At 47.3% G+C, this 18,079-nt stretch overlaps 7 protein-coding genes across 7 annotated transcripts; 4 read left to right on the top strand and 3 right to left on the bottom strand.

Annotated features, from left to right (window-relative positions):
* The first annotated feature begins 96 nt into the window (after window positions 1–96).
* EDB93DRAFT_909975 (uncharacterized protein) lies at window positions 97–566 on the top strand. Its single transcript, XM_041457912.1, has one exon. The coding sequence runs from the start codon at window positions 211–213 to the stop codon at window positions 460–462; it is 252 nt and encodes an 83-aa protein (XP_041302693.1). The 5' UTR covers window positions 97–210; the 3' UTR covers window positions 463–566.
* Window positions 567–793: 227 nt separating this feature from the next.
* On the bottom strand, window positions 794–2,925 carry EDB93DRAFT_1176995 (uncharacterized protein). Its single transcript, XM_041450537.1, has 5 exons — window positions 2,146–2,925; window positions 1,872–2,095; window positions 1,680–1,821; window positions 1,225–1,632; window positions 794–1,171 (listed from the first exon to the last, which is right to left on the bottom strand). Exons 1-5 carry the CDS (start codon window positions 2,656–2,658, stop codon window positions 953–955), a joined length of 1,506 nt encoding a protein of 501 aa, XP_041302692.1. The 5' UTR covers window positions 2,659–2,925; the 3' UTR covers window positions 794–952.
* A 595-nt stretch (window positions 2,926–3,520) lies between these two features.
* On the top strand, window positions 3,521–6,107 carry EDB93DRAFT_1094029 (GMC oxidoreductase-domain-containing protein; the record flags this gene model as incomplete). The annotated part of the gene is made up of 15 exons (XM_041446559.1): window positions 3,521–3,566; window positions 3,622–3,873; window positions 3,926–4,017; window positions 4,073–4,264; window positions 4,364–4,488; window positions 4,549–4,775; window positions 4,820–4,903; window positions 4,956–5,004; window positions 5,052–5,189; window positions 5,248–5,305; window positions 5,354–5,442; window positions 5,499–5,722; window positions 5,782–5,801; window positions 5,854–5,976; window positions 6,027–6,107. 15 exons carry the CDS (start codon window positions 3,521–3,523, stop codon window positions 6,105–6,107), a joined length of 1,800 nt encoding a protein of 599 aa, XP_041302691.1.
* A 747-nt stretch (window positions 6,108–6,854) lies between these two features.
* On the bottom strand, window positions 6,855–9,581 carry EDB93DRAFT_1176987 (Hsp70 protein-domain-containing protein). The gene is made up of 8 exons (XM_041450536.1): window positions 9,458–9,581; window positions 9,355–9,403; window positions 9,042–9,303; window positions 8,917–8,992; window positions 8,785–8,861; window positions 8,432–8,737; window positions 7,514–8,262; window positions 6,855–7,463 (listed from the first exon to the last, which is right to left on the bottom strand). The coding sequence occupies exons 1-8, from the start codon at window positions 9,509–9,511 to the stop codon at window positions 7,210–7,212; spliced, it is 1,827 nt and encodes a 608-aa protein (XP_041302690.1). The 5' UTR covers window positions 9,512–9,581; the 3' UTR covers window positions 6,855–7,209.
* Window positions 9,582–10,712: 1,131 nt separating this feature from the next.
* Window positions 10,713–12,228, top strand: EDB93DRAFT_1255267 (kinase-like domain-containing protein; the record flags this gene model as incomplete). Its single annotated transcript, XM_041453751.1, has 7 exons — window positions 10,713–10,850; window positions 10,901–10,909; window positions 10,962–10,993; window positions 11,050–11,328; window positions 11,383–11,734; window positions 11,787–12,008; window positions 12,067–12,228. The coding sequence occupies 7 exons, from the start codon at window positions 10,713–10,715 to the stop codon at window positions 12,226–12,228; spliced, it is 1,194 nt and encodes a 397-aa protein (XP_041302689.1).
* On the bottom strand, window positions 12,225–13,969 carry EDB93DRAFT_909762 (kinase-like domain-containing protein). Its single transcript, XM_041457911.1, has 6 exons — window positions 13,340–13,969; window positions 13,215–13,280; window positions 12,971–13,159; window positions 12,851–12,919; window positions 12,582–12,800; window positions 12,225–12,527 (listed from the first exon to the last, which is right to left on the bottom strand). Exons 1-6 carry the CDS (start codon window positions 13,478–13,480, stop codon window positions 12,312–12,314), a joined length of 900 nt encoding a protein of 299 aa, XP_041302688.1. The 5' UTR covers window positions 13,481–13,969; the 3' UTR covers window positions 12,225–12,311.
* Window positions 13,970–14,186: 217 nt separating this feature from the next.
* EDB93DRAFT_1094005 (uncharacterized protein) lies at window positions 14,187–17,541 on the top strand (the record flags this gene model as incomplete). The annotated part of the gene is made up of 12 exons (XM_041446556.1): window positions 14,187–14,360; window positions 14,415–14,437; window positions 14,487–14,684; window positions 14,740–14,951; window positions 15,001–15,034; window positions 15,093–15,132; window positions 15,182–15,254; window positions 15,314–15,531; window positions 15,583–16,073; window positions 16,123–16,247; window positions 16,297–16,790; window positions 16,849–17,541. 12 exons carry the CDS (start codon window positions 14,187–14,189, stop codon window positions 17,539–17,541), a joined length of 2,775 nt encoding a protein of 924 aa, XP_041302687.1.
* Window positions 17,542–18,079: the final 538 nt, after the last annotated feature.

Genomic DNA, 18,079 nt, shown 5'->3' with positions numbered 1-18,079 from the left:
TCCGCATGCTCCTCAACTTGTCTCGGTTTCTCCTGCTTCCCCTGTTCTCAGACGCACAGAAGGCTGCTGAAGAAGGTCCTGTCTGTCATTGTTGTCAATACTAGCTAGTAAAGCCGCGACGCCTTGATTGTCATAAGTGACCAAAATCCTGTCCACATTCCAATTAATATCGCATTGACCGAAGTCTCCGAGTTGTCCTTAGGGTGTTGAATGTTCACCCTCATTCGTATCTGGTGGTTTCCCACTGCTGAATTTACTTTGCTTCCTCTACATGCAGCGGGACCCTACATGAAGCAGAGAGACAACTTGTCACAGATCTACATTTCCTCTTATACCCCCACTCTGGCGACACTCATTCGTGCAAGACAGCGCGTCTCTCGATATGCATCCACCCAATATTTTGTTGCAATTGGTCAAGGAAACCCGAAAAAAGGGGGAAAAACTGCGATGTGTCGCTCCTGAATAGCCGCCATAGCGCAGCGTCTCGTACCCGTCGTGTCATCCTTCACACTCCGAGACAGCCTTGCAACAGTGCAGGGTACACTCAATGTACTAAACCATAATTAGTGGCTCCATCTCGCCTGCCATGGAACGCCACATCAGACACATCTTGTGATCAGTCTCATTGAATGTATGCGGGTCGCTTCATATACCGACGTGACATTTCTTGATGCCGTGGTCAATGACACAGGATGTACAATTGCTCGTGACGTACGCACGCAAGTGGTGCATACTCACTAGAGAGTCCGGTTGTTCTCTTCCATTGTCTTCAGGCAGCATCGAGGGATCTGGGCGGACACTATTTTGTGTATCAATCTTGCGAGCAAGATAATTTGATATTCAATATTCAATCTTTAAGAAAGTACTTCATTAATAGCAGGATAATATCATACTGTTACATAATTAGCATACTTATAATGTAAGGTTAACCACTTTGATGTTGCCTAACGAATCATTTCACTGTTGGCAGTGTGGGACTGCCAGGGATATTGAATTCCACCCTGGCCGGAGCCGTTGGCGAGTCCTTTCCAGAGGTTGGGCAACGGCAGCAGCTATTCGATTTCTTTGAGGCTCTGCTTGCACGATCCGACAGATCCCTAAGCGCAGATGAACAGGAAGGGTGACTAGATGATAACGCGCTCGAGGCGCTTGATAAGAGAGTTCTTTGACTCTGTCATACAAACTGTTGAGCGAGGAGGGCCAGCGGAGGCTGATAGGACTCACTAGTTGGTCCGTGATCCATTCCAGGTAAGCTTTGAGCTGTCGCAGGTTGACAAGGACAGTCTCCAAGCCCGCAACAAAGGCCTCCAGGCTTTCTTCTTCAACGGCTCTGGGATTCAGTCTTCGACCGGCAAAAACGCCCCATATCGAGCGTTTTGGAGCAGCTGCTTGGCTTCGCATGCTCGCGAGAAGTTCTGGAAGATTGCGTGATAGCTGGCGATGGAGAGCTCCCAAGTCAGGTATAATGTTCTCCGTTTTTGACAAAATGGACGAGTATTCGAGAAGTAGATTAGAAGATGCCAGTAGGTACACGCTATCTAGACGTGATTCCCGGATGGTACTTCTTCTTATAGGAAAGCCCGCTTGACTGCGCTTAGAGTGATATGTCACTTCATCTAGGGCATGGGAGATCTAATACCAATGAGCGTCATAATGTTAGGAAAAGCAATTCGACATACCGTTCTTCCAATGAAACCGTGCGGGGATAGGGTTTGGATGAGAGTAGAGTCAAGACCCCTCAAGTTGACAGTTAAGTCAACTTCTGTCTTACTTCCCTCAGATGGAGGGTTTCCTCTGGACCTGCTCAGAAAACGTTTCACGCTGGCTAGGGTTGAGCCTCAATATTTCAAGGAAGTAGAATTGCTACGTACTTGGCATGATGATATGCAAAAAACGCGTCGTCACCTAGTCCCTCGACCAACGTTAACACATTATGTGCGTGGTCTATTTGCTCAGATAGAAAGTTCAGAACCACTGCTTCGCTAACGCGGGGATATGGTGCGAGAGTAGTCTGCACGTGACTAGTCACAGTCGCTGTTGTGAGCTGCTCGACTATCGGGCCTATGAAGCCACCCCCATGATCACCCCACACGGACTGACGGATATCGTCAACAACAATTTACTAGAATGTTGCAGAAGACTCACAGGAGTACTCATCATCATCATTTCAATCATAAAAGCAACGACGGAAAACCATTGAACCGTGGAAATCGTTGCATGAAAAATCGATGTTAAAACTGCCAGTATCACCTGGTACACATGCATCATGCAGCGCGAGACGCGCTTCAGGAAGCACATGATCTCGTCAATGTCATCCTGTTCAGCACTCCGGCATTTTTTTGGCCGTTGGAGCCGCAGCGGCCGGTGGTGTACGAGGGGCGTGCGGTGGATAAGTGCGGGGACAGGCCGAGAACGGATATCCAGAGGTGACTCAGGTGATTCGGGACTCAGGAGACACTCGATGAATGGGTATGGTGGTACGGTCGTTGGCGAGTGGTTATGCTTCAATGGGACTTGTGGTCTCAGTGTGAAAGGGTCCAATGGTGCAAGAGGTGGGCGATTGGGGCGGGTGCTTGTCATACTGTCTTGATGAGTCGTCCTGTCAAAATAATAAGCAACAGCTGCTCCAGTCAGCTGTGGGGTCGTAAAGCGAGACATTGATCAGATTACCCTCCGCCTCATATTTATTCAGAGAAGTTGGTGCTGGGAAGTTGGAACAGATCGAGGCAGACAAAAGGTATTGATTGCATCGTTCAAAGAAGCCATGATTCCTGCACTTTGTAACAGCGACGAGATACAGTCGACCAAGGTCAGGTCTGAGGTTCATGATCTATTGTCATGGTCTTTGCTATGGTGATCAAAGAGCAACTTGAAGTTCACCGAACTCGCCACCGGACTATCGTGACAATAAGATGGCAGTCTAAATATGGCAAGAACGTTAAAGATGCACTTTAGGCCCGCATTCACTAAGTTACGAGTGGAACATTTTTTTTGCCTTTCCGTATGAGTTTGCTAATTGCTATATAATAGCATAGGCTCGACATCATTCTGTGAGCCTGACCTTGACACAATTGTCGCATGATGCAGCTTACTCATTTTAAGTTCACGCATAACCGTGACTTACGGAACGCGGATGCAATTTGTCCGACATTTTCTACTTATTGTCTTACTACTAGGACCCTACGCCGGACATTGTGAGCCCTATTCGATTGCGAGGAGCTTACTCCTGTATGGTATATTGAGGACTCGCGGTACATAAACCTGACCCGGGTCAGTGCGACGAGGCCTGATTTTGGGCAGACTCGGAGGAATTCGAGATGGGCACTAGCCTGAGGGCAGGTCAGCACACTAGAATGTGATGAATCCAGGCCTAGTCAAAGCAGAGTCACTATTATCGCCTTTCATCCGAACGGTGATTTGTCCCCGATAGGCATCAACTACCGACGTGGCAGGCTTCATTTCGGTGAAGGTTATAAGAAGGAAACAACGAGGGGCACCCTGAAATTAACACTCCATATAAATGTTTCATCCAGTCCTGTCAGAATTCGACATCGTTTTTGCTGGAGGTAAGTAGATATCATTTTACAGTAGTTTTCTTTCTTCACACATCACTTTGTATAGGTGGTACTACAGCCTGTGTTATCGCAGGTCGCTTAGCCGTATATGATCCTTCGCTGAGGATCTTGATTCTGGAAGCGGGTCAACACTCCCTCAATAAACCTATTCATGTACAACCCTTCCAATCTCCATTCAACCAGGCACCGACGAGCACTACAGTCACATTCAACATCGGAAACCCATCTCCTCGTCTCAATGGCCGTGTACCGATCGTTCCCTCCGGTCGTTGCGTTGGTGGAGGCTCATGTGTGAATAGTGCGTAGCATACTAGTACTTGGAACAATGAACAAAATTGATGATCAGATAGGTATGGTATACACTCGTGCACCTGCTTCGGACTATGATGACTGGGGAGTCAATGGTTGGGAATCTGAAAATTTGATTCCCCTCATGAAAAAGGTCTCGAATTCGTTCCAGGATATTTGTTCAGATTGCTTATACGTTCATTTTATAGCTCGAGACATATGAGGTGCAACCCGATCGTCCAACTCACGGCTATGACGGACCTATCAAAGTGTCCTCTGGTGGGTGTAAATTGCCTATCTCCGATGAGTTCATCCAGGTTGGCACGACCTATCACAAGAGGCAGTATGCCGAAGACACCGACGATTTGGAAACTTGCAATACATACAGTGTAAGCCATGATGTTTCTTCCCTATCTGCGACCACTAACCAGATCTGTCTCAGCCGTGTCAGAAGTGAGTCCCCTGCACTCGTATTCTATTGCGAATGTTGGCTTATGTAGAAAAGGTACATTGATGGGTCAACCGGAAGGCGTTCGGATGCGGCTCACCACTATATCTACAACCAAGCTCACAACCCAAATCTACATGTCTGGGATGGAAAGCGCGTAAAGCGCATCATCTTCGAGTAAGTGGCCACCTGTGATTGCAGCTGCAGCAAACGATTGATGGCTTTTTTGAATAAAAGGGACAAACGCGCTGTAGGTGTTGAGTTCACCAGCGACCTAGTATCTTGCCCAGACGCGGATCAGTCGTTGAGTATTGTGAGAGCATCAAAACTTGTCATTATCTCCGCTGGGGCGTTTGGTTCACCGACCATTCTGGAGAGGTCTGGGATAGGTGCCGAGGCAATCCTCAAACAGTGCGGTATCGAGCAACTAGTGAATCTGCCTGGTGTCGGAGAAAATTATCATGGTGCGCTTTTTATTTATTCTAGAAGCTTGGCTTAGTACGGTTAGATCACAATCTCGCCTGCGCTCCATACTTGGCTGCGGACGAGACTATAACCATGAACGTCCTATCTGAGGAGAGTATTCTACAGGGTAAGCATGTTTCTCCCCACAATTGCAGCACTTTGCAACTACCCAAATGTAGAAAGTCTTGCACAGTGGAATAGCAGTGGAAAATCATTGGTGGCACAAAAGTTGGTGCAACTTAGTACTGCTGGTATTGTGCTGAATGGAATCTCAGTGGCGTCAATTCAAAAATAAAGTGGCGTCCTGATGATGAGGAATTGAAAGCCATGGATTCAGCTTTTCAGCCACGCTGGAAGGAATTCTTCCAGCACCGCCCAGACAAGGCTGTTGCAATATTTGCTATTTTGGCAGGGTGCGTAGTATTGGATATCGCTTTCCTTTGATGATATGGCAATGCTTATAACAGCTAGGCATGTTCTACCACTCTCAAATATCTTTCCTCGCTACATGAGTGCCGCTTATTGTACAGTACTGCTCTCCGTCTACCTCGTGGTTTTTTCTGAATATCTTCAATAGATTTACCCCGTGTCTGTTGGAAGCGTTCATATCAACGTAACAGAGAACGGCAAAGAAGGAATGGACTTTACTACAGGCTTCCTAGATGAGTGAGTAGACGCATTTCATTTTAGGGCACTTTGCGTGACTGCGACGCTCCGCACAGTCCATCTGATATTGTTCCTCTTAACTTCGCGTACAAAAAGACGCGCGAAATTTTTCGACGCATGGCTTCTTACCGAGGTGAAGTCACTGCTTTCCATCCTGATTTCCCAGAGGGAAGCGCTGCAGCCTGCAAAGAAGCTTCCGGGCCAGTGGACTTGAATGCACCTGATATCATTTACACTGCTGAAGATGACGAGGCGATCGATCAATTCCACCGCAACATCGGTAAGTGCTGACTTGCCATCCCCATTGTCACAGTAAGATACTGAATCGAACTTGATCAGTGCAAACAACATACCACTCGGTGTGTGCAGCCGAACCTTTCATGATTTCATATCTGATATTCTTATTTATAGCTTGGGACTTGTGCCATGAAATCGGAGGCAGATCAAGGAGTTGTTGACGCTCGGCTAAATGTATACGGCGTGTCGACCTTGAAGGTTGCAGATATGTCCATCTCGCCCTTGAACGTTGGCACGGTGAGTACTGAACAGTGAGTTTTTGATGTGCGATCTAACGATATGCGCAGAACACGTATTCGACGGCACTTCTCATCGGAGAGCGGGCTGCGATGATCGTTGCTGAAGACTTGGGTATTAATTGCGTGTGATGTGTATCATCAAAGGCGTGTTTGATTATGAGTGCCTGGGCCTGACGGCTACTTTCTTGGGCACAACAGATTTGACAAAGGAAATCACGATGCTCGTCATTGTCATCATACATGTCAATGCTCCACGGTTGTAATCTCTAGTAAGGCAATGCAGTTGAACGTATAGTCATAGCGGCGCGGTACTTCAAGCCATTAAAATAACTCCAAGTATCGCAAAGAGCGATCTGAAATATATGAGAAGGGATCGTTCCTGAGGAGAATGGCGCAGAGATAGTCGAAGCGTCTGGAGACGAACAAGAGCCCTGAGGGGTGAATGATGTAAATGCGCATCTGAAAAGTGTCGTACCGACCTTCTCATCTTTCAGAGACTGGATGGCCAATTGAGCCTCTAGTTGGCTAGATGTCTGGCATTTTTTCAGTATATAGGAACTCACATTTCTCTTCGCCTCTTCAGCATTACTGACACCTCTCTTCGACTTCTTCCCCAGTTGCAAAGACATTGTAATTATCGTCTTCTTTTTTTGGAGTGAAGCCTCGAAGAACAGGCCGGGGGCGCATGCCACCAGTCACTTTTCTGTCACTTACTGCTTAGACAACAAGAATTATCCTCACATTTACGACATTCAACACCAGTCTTAAGCAAGAGAGGTTGGTACGTATCCATCAGCAAAACCCTCAATGATGTCACAATGATTTGGAAGAATGTCTTTGCATCGACCATGAGTACAACAGAAGTTCACACGAGAATATTTTTGATCAATCTCATTAGCACCACTGAAATAATTGCGATGCAGTGCGAAAATCCTATGCAAATACATATAAACTGAGCGGGGAGGGCATTGTCAGATAATAAAAAGCAGATATGTCCCGACCACTACATGGACTGTGCAGCGGCCGAGTGCAAATCAGAATCATGTGAGTACTAAAGTATGTCTGAGCGGTACTTTTCTCATAATCTAAAAAGATGCGTGTGGGCGTGAGTGCGGAGTGGATGAATGTGTTGTGACGAAAGAGCGATGCAATGGGAGAAACCAAGATACAGCAAAGATGATGCGAGCTGCGAAAGGAGCAAGAGGTAAGGTGGAAAGATGAACAAAGGCGCTTAATCCTTCTTCTCCTCCTTGGCCTCCGAGCTGCTTTCTGAGGCAGCGTTCTCAGCATTCCGCTTCTCGTACACCTTTTGGAACAGGCCGAGCGAAGCTTGCTGAGTCTCGTTAATTTTCTCCCGGATTTGCTCAGAAGTAACAGCGCTATCGCCAGCCTGACCCTTGACGGCAAGCTCACGGAGCTCAGTAACAAGCTTGGTCACCTTCTCCTTTTCAGCAGCGTCGAGCTGGTCCTTGAACTCATTCATAGCTATAGGCATGTATGTTAGCAAGACACGGGAATGAGAAAATAGATCGTACCTTTCTCGGTGTCAGAGCAAACGGACTCGCCCTTATTGCTTTCCTCGATGAGATCACGACGAGCCTTGTCGGATTCGGCGAACTGCTCGGCATCTGCAACCATGCGCTCGATATCCTTGTCACTGAGACCGGAAGACGAGGCGATAGTCATGGACTGGTCCTTGTTGGTGGCCTTGTCCTTGGCAGATACGTTGACAATACCGTCAGCATCAATGTCGAAGGTGATCTCGATTTGAGGAACACCCTTGGGAGCAGGTGGAATACCAACGAGGTTGAAGTTGCCAAGCAGCTTGTTGTCCCGGACAAGCTCACGCTCGCCCTGGTAGATCTTCACCTCGATGGCAGTCTGGCCATCAGCAGCAGTAGAGAACACCTGCGACTTCTTTGTCGGGATGGTCGTGTTACGACTGATGAGCTTGGTCATGATACCACCGAGCGTCTCAATACCGAGCGATAGTGGCGTAACATCAAGGAGCAGAATATCAGTGACGTTGCCTGCAAGCACGCCGCCCTGGATGGAGGCACCAATGGCGACAGCCTCATCAGGGTTGACACCCTTGCTGGGCTCGCGACCGAAGATGGTCTTGACCGTGTCAGAGACCTTGGGCATACGAGTCATACCGCCAACGAGGATGACCTCGTCAATTTCACTGGCCTTGACACCGGCGTCGGAAAGAGCCTTCTTGCACGGCTCAATGGTACGCTTGATAAGAGGTTCCACGAGATTCTCCAGCTGCACACGTCCAAGCCTCATGTTGATGTGCTTAGGGACCAGATGCATCGGCAGTGATGTAAGGAAGATTGATCTCTGTCTGTGTTGTTGATGAAAGCTCGATCTTGGCCTTCTCAGCAGTTTCACGGATGCGCTGAATAGCTATGCGGTCCTGGCTGAGGTCAATGCCAGATTCCTTCTTGAACTCGGCCAAGATGTGGTTGAGCAAAATGATATCGAAGTCCTCACCACCAAGGTGAGTATCACCGTTGGTTGACTTGACTTCGAAAACACCCTTCTGCATCTCCAAGATTGAGATATCAAAGGTACCGCCTCCAAGGTCATATACGGCAATGACTGACGAATCAGAACGATCCAAACCATACGCAAGAGCAGCAGCGGTAGGTTCATTGATCACACGCAGCACTTCGAGACCTGCAATTTGACCAGCATCCTTTGTTGCCTGTCGTTGTGCATCATTAAAGTAGGCGGGGACGGTAATGACAGCGTGGCTAAAAATAATGAGCTGAGATTCGCATTACATGCGCGGATGACTTACTTGACTTTCTTGTTGAAAAACTGCTCGCAAGTCTCACGCATCTTTACAAGGACCATGGAAGACAGCTCCTCAGGAGACTAGAAGACATAATTTGAGGAAATAACCATGGATGGAGGAGAGGAAGAGACATACGTATTGTTGCTTCTTTGAACCAACATCGACTTCTACAGCCGGCCGACCGTCGGCTTTTTCCACAACATGGAAAGGCCTGCCTATCATGAATGACCTTTACATAGTATGTCTGACGCTGGACTCACCAATGTTTTACGTCTTCCTGTACCTCCTTGTCTTTGTATCGCCGGCCAATCAACCGCTTGAATGCAAAGACTGTGTTGGCGGGGTTGACGACGGCCTGGCGTTTTGCGGGTAAGCCAACCAAACGTTCGCCGTGTTTCGTGAATGCAACAACGGAGGGTGTTGTTCGGGCACCCTCGGAATTTTCAATCACACGTGCCGTCTTCCCTTCCATGACGGAAACACATGAGTTCGTCGTACCCAAGTCAATGCCGACGACAGGTCCTGTATGGGAAATGAGAAACTTGAGCCTGGCGGTAAAGATATGAAGCTCACCGGAAACTTTGGTGTTCATATTCCTCGCGATCGAAGACCGCGAGAGGGCCTGTTGGAAGTAGGTGTTCAATGCATTGGACAGTAAAATAACTTAAATACGCACGGCATAGTTGCCGGTACGGGCAACACTACGGAAAGCGCGAGCTACAGTGAACATGGAGGAAGAGGTCGAAGAAGTGACTAACGAATTGGACACGGTGATGCAAAATTTTAGGGAGTCCGCGTAACGCTTACATCAGCCAAAAGAGTCCGCGAAACGTGGAACATTCGGGATTCAGCAAGCAAAGTACTTACTCTGGATTGTAGCTATAGCGGCTGTGCCAGTGAACACCAATCCCCACCTCCACTATCTCGCAGATTTCTCCTTCTTCTGAAAGCTTCTTAAACTTCACGAGTCACAGGAGTTCAAGTTCCCATTCATTCGCCAAAATAAATACGTGCAATATTGTGATAACTCCTGAATGCAAATATATGCCAACAAAACGCTTTTCGGTTCAACTTCATCGTACCTTCCGACGAAGCTTGAAGCATGCATGCCTTTGGTATGGCTTGGTGGCGATCGGTAGGTGGAGCTCGCACTGGCCAAGTCATATCTTCACCTTCTTCATCATGTTTTTACGCTCAGCAAAATTATCTCGCAAATTTTATTTCACCTAACATATATTACTGTCAAGCTTGTTAACAGTCAATACCAGCAACATCAGCCGTCAATATGCTTGACCTTGGAAATCTTCATCAGACGTCTCTTCCACAGGCACGTTCCTCCTGGCGAGATGGTCCACCTGAAACCTTCAAGGGGATAACAGAATGACGGCAGTCGTCGTACGAATATCTGCTCTCCTCTGAACAAAGCGGCGTGCCATAAGGGTCAGTCGAGATGCAGGCAGAGTTTGCAAGCTGTCATGATAGTATTGATTGTCACAATGAAACCATACAAGGTTGTCGTGCTGTCTCAAATCTATATAGGATGCAATGGGAGAAGTAGGAATTCGAGAAAGGACAGGGAAATGAGAATATGACTTTGATTCGAATTGAGCGTGCGCAAAAGAGAGGACATTGTCATCCACAGAGTAAGGCATCATAATAGAGAGGGTAATTTTGTGTGTCATGCCCAGTTGACGGGATGAATCTCGCATGTCAAACATTTTCCCATAGACAGTTTTACAGAAGAAATGTCCTTTGCGTCTTGTTTGCGTTTGACAAAACCTATTACTTTCTTCAGCACGGTCATCATTGTAAGTGATTATTTAGCTGGTTGGAAGTTCAAAATAACCTCTCTCTTCGTGTGAAAGTCGTTGACGCATCATAGTCTGTAGAGCGATCTTGGGTTCAACTTCTACCTCAAAGCTTTCAACATCATGACCGGTAGCGCGCCAAAAAGTGTTGGAGGCGAGTATGGTACAATGCGCGCCAATGTCGACATCCAGAAGCTCAATGCATACCTGAACTCACATGTCCCTGTTATCGTTGCTCCAGTACAGGTGCAACAGTTCAAGGTAAGGCTACAATTAATTGAGGAGAAATTGTAGGTTGACTGGCAGGTTAGTTTGGACAGGTACGCTCATCCAATGTGCTGCCGCAGACTTGCATGACATCAGACTATTCAGTCCAATCCCACGTACTTCTTGACCGACGCAAGGTAAGCTTGTCCATCGTCAGGTAGTATTAGGTCCCATTTAAACTATACCTCTTCAGTGCGAAACGATTTGTGTTGCGCAAAAAGCCGGCGGGTCAGTTGTTGTCCTCAACTGCTCATCAAATTGAGCGCGAATATCGCATGTTGAGTGCATTGCATCGATACAACACAAGCCCAACTACGAGGCCAGAGCAGATAGTCCCTGTCCCACAACCTTTTGCCTTGTGCGAAGACAATAGCGTTATTGGCACTCCTTTCTATATCATGGAGTACCTTGATGGGCGAATATTCACGGACAGCAGGGTGCTGGAACTGCCACAGCAGGATCGAAGAGAATGGTACACTTTGCCATTTCTTCGTTGCATTAAGATGCTAATTCTAATTACCTAAAGCTGGCTCTCAGCTGTTCGCTCGTTGGCAGCATTAGCCTCCCTCGACCCATTCCAATTAGGCCTCGAGAACTTTGGTCCCACGACTGATTACTTCCCCCGTCAAATCAAATCTCTTACACGCATATCAGCTGCTCAATCGCAGGCTGTAGATATCGAGACAGGAAAAGTGACAGGTAATATTCCGTATTTTGAAGAAATGGTCGATTGGTACCAGAAGCACCTCCCGGACGAGAGGAAAACTGGGCTGCGGATTGTCCACGGAGACTACAAGCTTGACAACGTGATATTTCATCCAACAGAAAATCGGGTAATCGGCATACTGGACTGGGAGTTGTGTACTCTAGGGAGTCCAGTACGTTCACTTGTCACCACTTTCTGTATCTTGATCTGAGTTCACTACATAGCTTGCTGACCTCGCAAATTTTACCCAACCATGGGCAATCGACGCTCGTCATATACCTAAGGATTCCCTACTTACTAAATTTCCACTCCTCAAACCGTTCAAGAATGCTACGAAAGATGTCCCTATAGCATTGGAAGACCTTGAGCGCGAGTACTGCAGGCTGACCAACCAGCCATATCCCATTAAAGAGTTGGTCTTTGTTCGTAGTTGGATGCTCTTCAGGGTACGTACTATACCCTGATATAGGACAGTATGTATATATTGACCTGGTTGTTTTCAAGCTTGCCATAATATCACAAGGCATTGCCGCCAGATATGCGCGGCGGCAGGCGAGCTCGGAAAGAGCTTTCATTCACCCACAGTTCTTTCCTTTGGTTGGTCGGTTGGCAAAGTCGATCCTGGAAGACGATGGGTTCATCATTGACGTAAAACCAAAATTATAGTATTATTCATCAAGTCCGTGTTGTAACCTATGTAGTGAGAAACATTATGTATCTACCTATATGACAGTTTACCTAGTTGTGGTTTACTGCAAACCAGGATAGTTGTTATCCAAGTACCTGATCAATTCGGATATAGCAGGTCTCATCCCATCATTTGCCCAGCAGGCCGTCAGCATTGACCATGTCCCACTTGATACTCGACGGTAAAGACTCCAGTTGGGTATTTCCCCTCGACCAATGCAATAGATTAGCTCCGCATCCCCATTCTTATCGGCGTACGGCATAGTGCCAGATAAAATCTAGTAACATACTCAGTATCTGCAATTATTGGTGACGATGATTCTCTAACATACCTCTAGACCTGTCATACCTGCCGACCAGATGTCTGATTGCACAGTGGGTAGCGGTGCTGTTATTGTAGGGTATGTGGGATTCATCAACTCGCGCGCCATGTAACGTAACGTGCCGACCGCCTTTATATTGCTCGTTGTGAAGCCAGAAGCTTCAAGGACGCGGGAAAGGCCGAAATCCGTTAAGACTGCATTGAAAGAGTTGTCCAGAAGGATGTTTGCCTACAATGAGTATAAGTTATTGTTGCCGCAAACAGAAAGGATGCGCTGACAGGTTTAAGGTCTCCATGAATGACTTTCTTGCGGTGCAAATATGCTAATCCAGAAAAAAACTGACGGAGCTGTCCAGACATCGTTGAATATGCGCGACTATGGATGAAATAGATACATACAAGCTTCAATCTCTGGTGGTCGCCGTGGATATGTGCCAGATTTTCTTTCAGTGTTCTCCCCTCATAGAACACTGATACCAGGCGGGGGATACGATTCCCCCCCATACCTTCCTGATAACACACACCGATAAATCGAGCCACGTTGGGATGATTCAGCGTGCTCCAAACTTTCGCCTCTCGCAAAATTTTCTGAAAAAGGCAGACTAGGTAAAAAGGATGACCGATGAGTATACGATCTACATACCCGTATGGTTTTCCTCGCGAGCCGCATGTCTGACAAAAGCCATGGTCTCAAGATCTTCACCGCTACCTACATCGATGAGTGAATATGGATGTGTTACATGACACCAGTGACTGAGCAGCACGTACGGTATAATTATGACCTGGCTGTGCGTAGTAGATTCCCTTCCAAACGTCTGCGAAGCTCCCGCTGCCGATTGCGCGATTGCCGGTCGTCACGACCATTCCCGTCAGATCAGCTACATGGATATTTGCGAGATTAAAGCTCATTGGTGAATAGTATCGGTGACTACAAAAATGAGGAGTGGTTGATGGATTTCAAGTTGAAATGGATCGAGGCAGGAAGTAGATGATGATTGTTATGCTGCCTGGGTAAGCCCAGCTTAAATATGTTTCCCAGACAAGGCGAGAGTCCTCATGACCTGAGATAGGACCCACTAACGCTGATCGTTGAGTGGGAACATGACTATGGCGACGAAGTATGTCATGCAAGTTATTGTGCATGGTAGACAAGAACAACGCATGTACGTCAAAGCTCACTTTGAGGCTCACCACATTTGGCTTAGTTGCCAAAGCGCTTACATTGTACAATGAGGTTTCAAGAAATGAGTAAAGATTTGGACGATTTTTGAGGTACCGTGGGGCCAGTTGATGATCGTTGATGGATACATAGTACAACGTAGTCAGTGTGTATACAAAATCGTTGAGCCAGGCGCAGCACCGCCTGCGTCGGGCCCGATTAGGAAAGCATTTGCTTGTGATTAGCTAATGCAAATTCTGTATTCTCTAATCTGAATTATTATTAATTTATTGACAGTGCCATCGGCACCGCGCTGACAAGGTCGCCTCGACTTCTCCACGTTCCAGCTCGCGATTCTTTGGAGACCAACCTGTCGGCTCTTAGTTCCGCGTGGCCCGTCGTCACTTGGCAAGGTCGTTTTATCGCATCATTCCACCTTGGCGAGCCTCTAGGAAGATGTCAAACTCTCTGACGCGCAATGCGGGACTGCGACTAGGGCCGCTAGTACTGGAAACGTTGGTCAAACATTACTTCGATCGTATCAAGAGGGAGAACGCACAACAGTCCAACTTTGCAACACAGCTGCACCAGGATGAACTTCTCTACCATGAAGCATTCAATATCGTGAAGGTACGTTTCGGCGTTAATCATCCGAGTACCCGTCAAGCTTAGGGCGGAATGCAGAGTTTCCTCGAGGCCTCGACATAGTGCGTGCACAAACCCGACCGCGAACACTTGTGTCTGACAGTGACCCAGTCACACTGTGGAGGAAGTCCAAGCGTTTTCGAACAACCGGACACTGTCTCTTCCCTCGTCCCATGTTGTTCGTTTGCTAGTCCCATTATCCTGCTGCGATGAAGCTGCCAGCTACGTCATTCAAGCGCTTGGTGGACAAGAAATTGCCAAGCGCTTAGTGGGTGGTACAAAGTGGTGGCAAGTGCGTGGAGTCAAAGGGTAATAACATCTATGCCTGTGAATCAGGCACTTTTTACTCAATTCTGTTTATTAGTATCGATGCAGAGTGGATCACGGCTCGCAAGGACTATCAAGAGGCGAAGAAACGGAGCAAAGCGAAACATAAAGAAAGCCCAAAAACGGAAATACCCACCAGTGACAGGAATACCCCGAACCCAAGTGGACTGCTAGCCTCCAGCTCAAACGAGAGTAATATTTACAAGGAAGAAATGGACGAAATGCGCTGCATACTATATGCTCATGGAGGTATGTTGTGTCTTTGCTTAAATCAAAAGCATACGATGTCAGTTTTCAGGGGGTTACTATTTTGGGAGCATTGATCAGGAAAGGTTAACTTTTCTTCTTTTCCGATTAGCAACTTCATCGGTTAACTCAGGGGTTGTTCAGACACAGTCTCCAGCGCCATGCAAGGAAGATCAACGGCCGTGTTTTTGGTTAGTCATCCTCGCTACCACTTATTGGCTGTTGCTTAGCAGAGGCTAGCTATCAACTACCGCCTGGCTCCGCAGTATCCTTTTCCCTGCGCCTTACAAGATCTTCTTGCTGCTTGTCAGTACCGTCATTTCAAAATTTCTGAGCACAACGTCTTAAGAGGCCCTCCCTTGTAGATCTTTACTTGATCAAACCTCCTTCTGATGCGTCCCACCAGCCAGTACACCCAGCACATATTGTTGTTGCAGGAGATTCTGCAGGGGGCGGTCTAACCCTCGCATTGTTACAAATTTTGCGCGACACTGGACTCCCATTGCCTGCAGGAGGGATCTTGATTTCTCCTTGGTGCGATTTAACACATTCTTTCCCAAGTATTCATACCAACACCGCCACGGTAGGCTATTGGTGGAAGTGTGCTGCACTATGCTAACATCATATTACTCAGGACGTCATTCCTACATACGGACTTTCATTCCAGAAGCCTAGTCCCTTGTGGCCTCCGCCGTCAGATGAAATGACCAGCACCGTCCATTCTGGACTGCGCAAGCGGATACGTCAGATGGTCCGGCTTGAATCGAAAAAAGATAAGCATGACACTGAAGCTTCCTCAAATGTCAGCGTACATCAGGATTCAAGGGGTGCATCGTTGATTAATCTAACTGAGGGGGACGAAAGATCGGTTTGCAGTCAAATGCCCGTTGACGTGGGCGCCACTGCTCCGTTACCGTCAGTCGACAAGAAAGAAGATCAGGCCCTACGCCTTCTGACCAATTCAGGTGAAATATTATTGATAGAAGAGCAGGTGCATATGTATACCCAGAATAGCTTGCTCGGACACCCACTTGTTAGTCCGGCCCTCTCGTACCTGGGCGGCTTGCCGCCTTTGCTCTTCATTGCGAGTGACAAGGAGGTTTTGAGAGATGAAGCCATTTATTCGTCAGTCATTAGCATTCTAGCCTGTTCATCATCTAAAACGCCTATGAAGTGCCCACAAGGCTGCACACCCTTCTCTTTATCCTCTCAAGGAGGAAGTACGCTCACTTTACCCACCACTCGAAGGGATAGAAGACCGTTTTAGTCCAACTGCAGTTCACCTACAGGTCTACGATGGTGAGAACATCGTTTACATTGCGGCTTAAAACTAAATCTTTTGCCCTAGATGCTGCTCATATTTTACCGGTCCTGTTTTCTTTTACAACCCCAGGAAAATTTTGTTACCGCGCAATTGCATCTTTTACAAAGCACGTTACAGGCATGAACGCACTGTCTAGATCTTCGTCCAGTCCGATGGTCTCTCCTACTACTAGTGCCTTACCCTCTCACACCGCCGTCGGGAGGTTTTCTCTCATCTCCCGTGCGCTGTCTACGCCTGAATTCCTAAATCGCATCCAGGGCAAACCAAATAGCCTGTCGTCGTCCAATGTTCCTGATTCCGCTTGTCTTTCGCCGCTCTCATCCAAATCTCTTCTCCCCCCATCGCCTCGACCTCGTATGCCAAAGTCTGCGTCTGACAACGCTCTTTTCGAATCCGCATTGCGAGATCAGTCTTCGAATAACGTAGATTTGGGAGGCAATGAGATCAAGGGCAGTGCGTCTGATTCCGTTGATACAGTACAGCGATTTGCAGGAGAGAGTAGGATATATTGCAATGATGTTTGTTTTACAAAGCGTATTATTAAAAACCCAGCTGACGGTCCTGCTTCTTCCTCAGGGACTCCCCTCCTGGAAAGAAGGCATAATTCGCGAAAGGGTGTCAACCTCCGGCGTACTTCGACCACTGGAACCAGAGGCAGACCTGGACGCATTTCGTATTCCCCCGGAAATCATAGGAGTTCTTTCGGAGCTCGCTATGCGACGCTATATGGAAGGGAAGGCCAAATTCGACAAAAAATTTGCAAAAGAGCGACACGCCATCCAGAAACAACGTCATCGTAACCTCGAGCGTTCGAGAAAAGACGTCATGAAGAACATTGCACAACTTCAAGAGTCGTATGGTTCACAGACCAAAAATGGCAAGGGGAAGGCACACGATACTTTGAAAGGTATCAAAGAAGGTCTAGAAGCTGCCTCTGCCAGCTGGAGTTGGGCTTGGGCTTTGGATGTGGACGAGCGTCCACCACCGAGTAGCATTGTATCGCGGCGAGATACAAATGAAGCTCGACGGCTCGCGCGCATCGCTGATCAAGCCGTCCTACAAGAGCACAGTCATATGAGCGCCAACAGCTTATGGGCTGTTGCCGTCAATTTCTTAACCATCGCTCCCGAACGCGACCACAAACATGCCGACTCCGACATCAACGATAGTGGCAACAAACCAGCATCCCCATTACAGAAACGCAAGCCATTGTTTGCCTCACTGCGACCTCGAACACAAGGGGTGAAACAGTCTGAACCCGGCAGATGATGTACATATAGTGAGTTTCGACTCTGACCTAAATCCCAATTTGTTTAAATTTTGTAGTTCTGTAGCACAGGAGTCGACAATACCACCCACACGATAATATATTATTATTCACAACCAGGAATATATATTTTTTCAAAGCATACAATTATGGAATGGCATGTTTGTTCTATCAGATCTGCAGGGCCAAACGCGAACCGAAGTGTGGAGTCTTCATAAAAGGTGAGCTTCTCGCGATCAGAGCATTCCATATAGTTGCAATCTAATTGGAACTACTAAAATATCTGATGCACAAGTACCAGTAGTTTCAGAACGATTCTCGCGATCTGTGGCTTCCGTGTAGTTGCGATCTAATTGGAGCTACTAAAATATAAGTACCGGTAGTATCAGAACGACTCAAGATCTGTATCTTCCTTCAGGCTATGCCGCGGAGGATTTTGCACCATATTCCTGCGGCACCCGTACTGATGAGTCTCGTGATGCTCAGAGACATCGAGCGTTATATTATACCTCATAAAGATTGCGTGATCCATTAGCCCAT

This window comes from Suillus bovinus (assembly GCF_016758785.1).
Source record: "Suillus bovinus strain UH-Sbo-P2 chromosome Unknown EDB93scaffold_89, whole genome shotgun sequence".
NCBI lineage: Eukaryota > Fungi > Basidiomycota > Agaricomycetes > Boletales > Suillaceae > Suillus > Suillus bovinus.
This window is presented reverse-complemented; position numbering and strand designations above follow the sequence as displayed.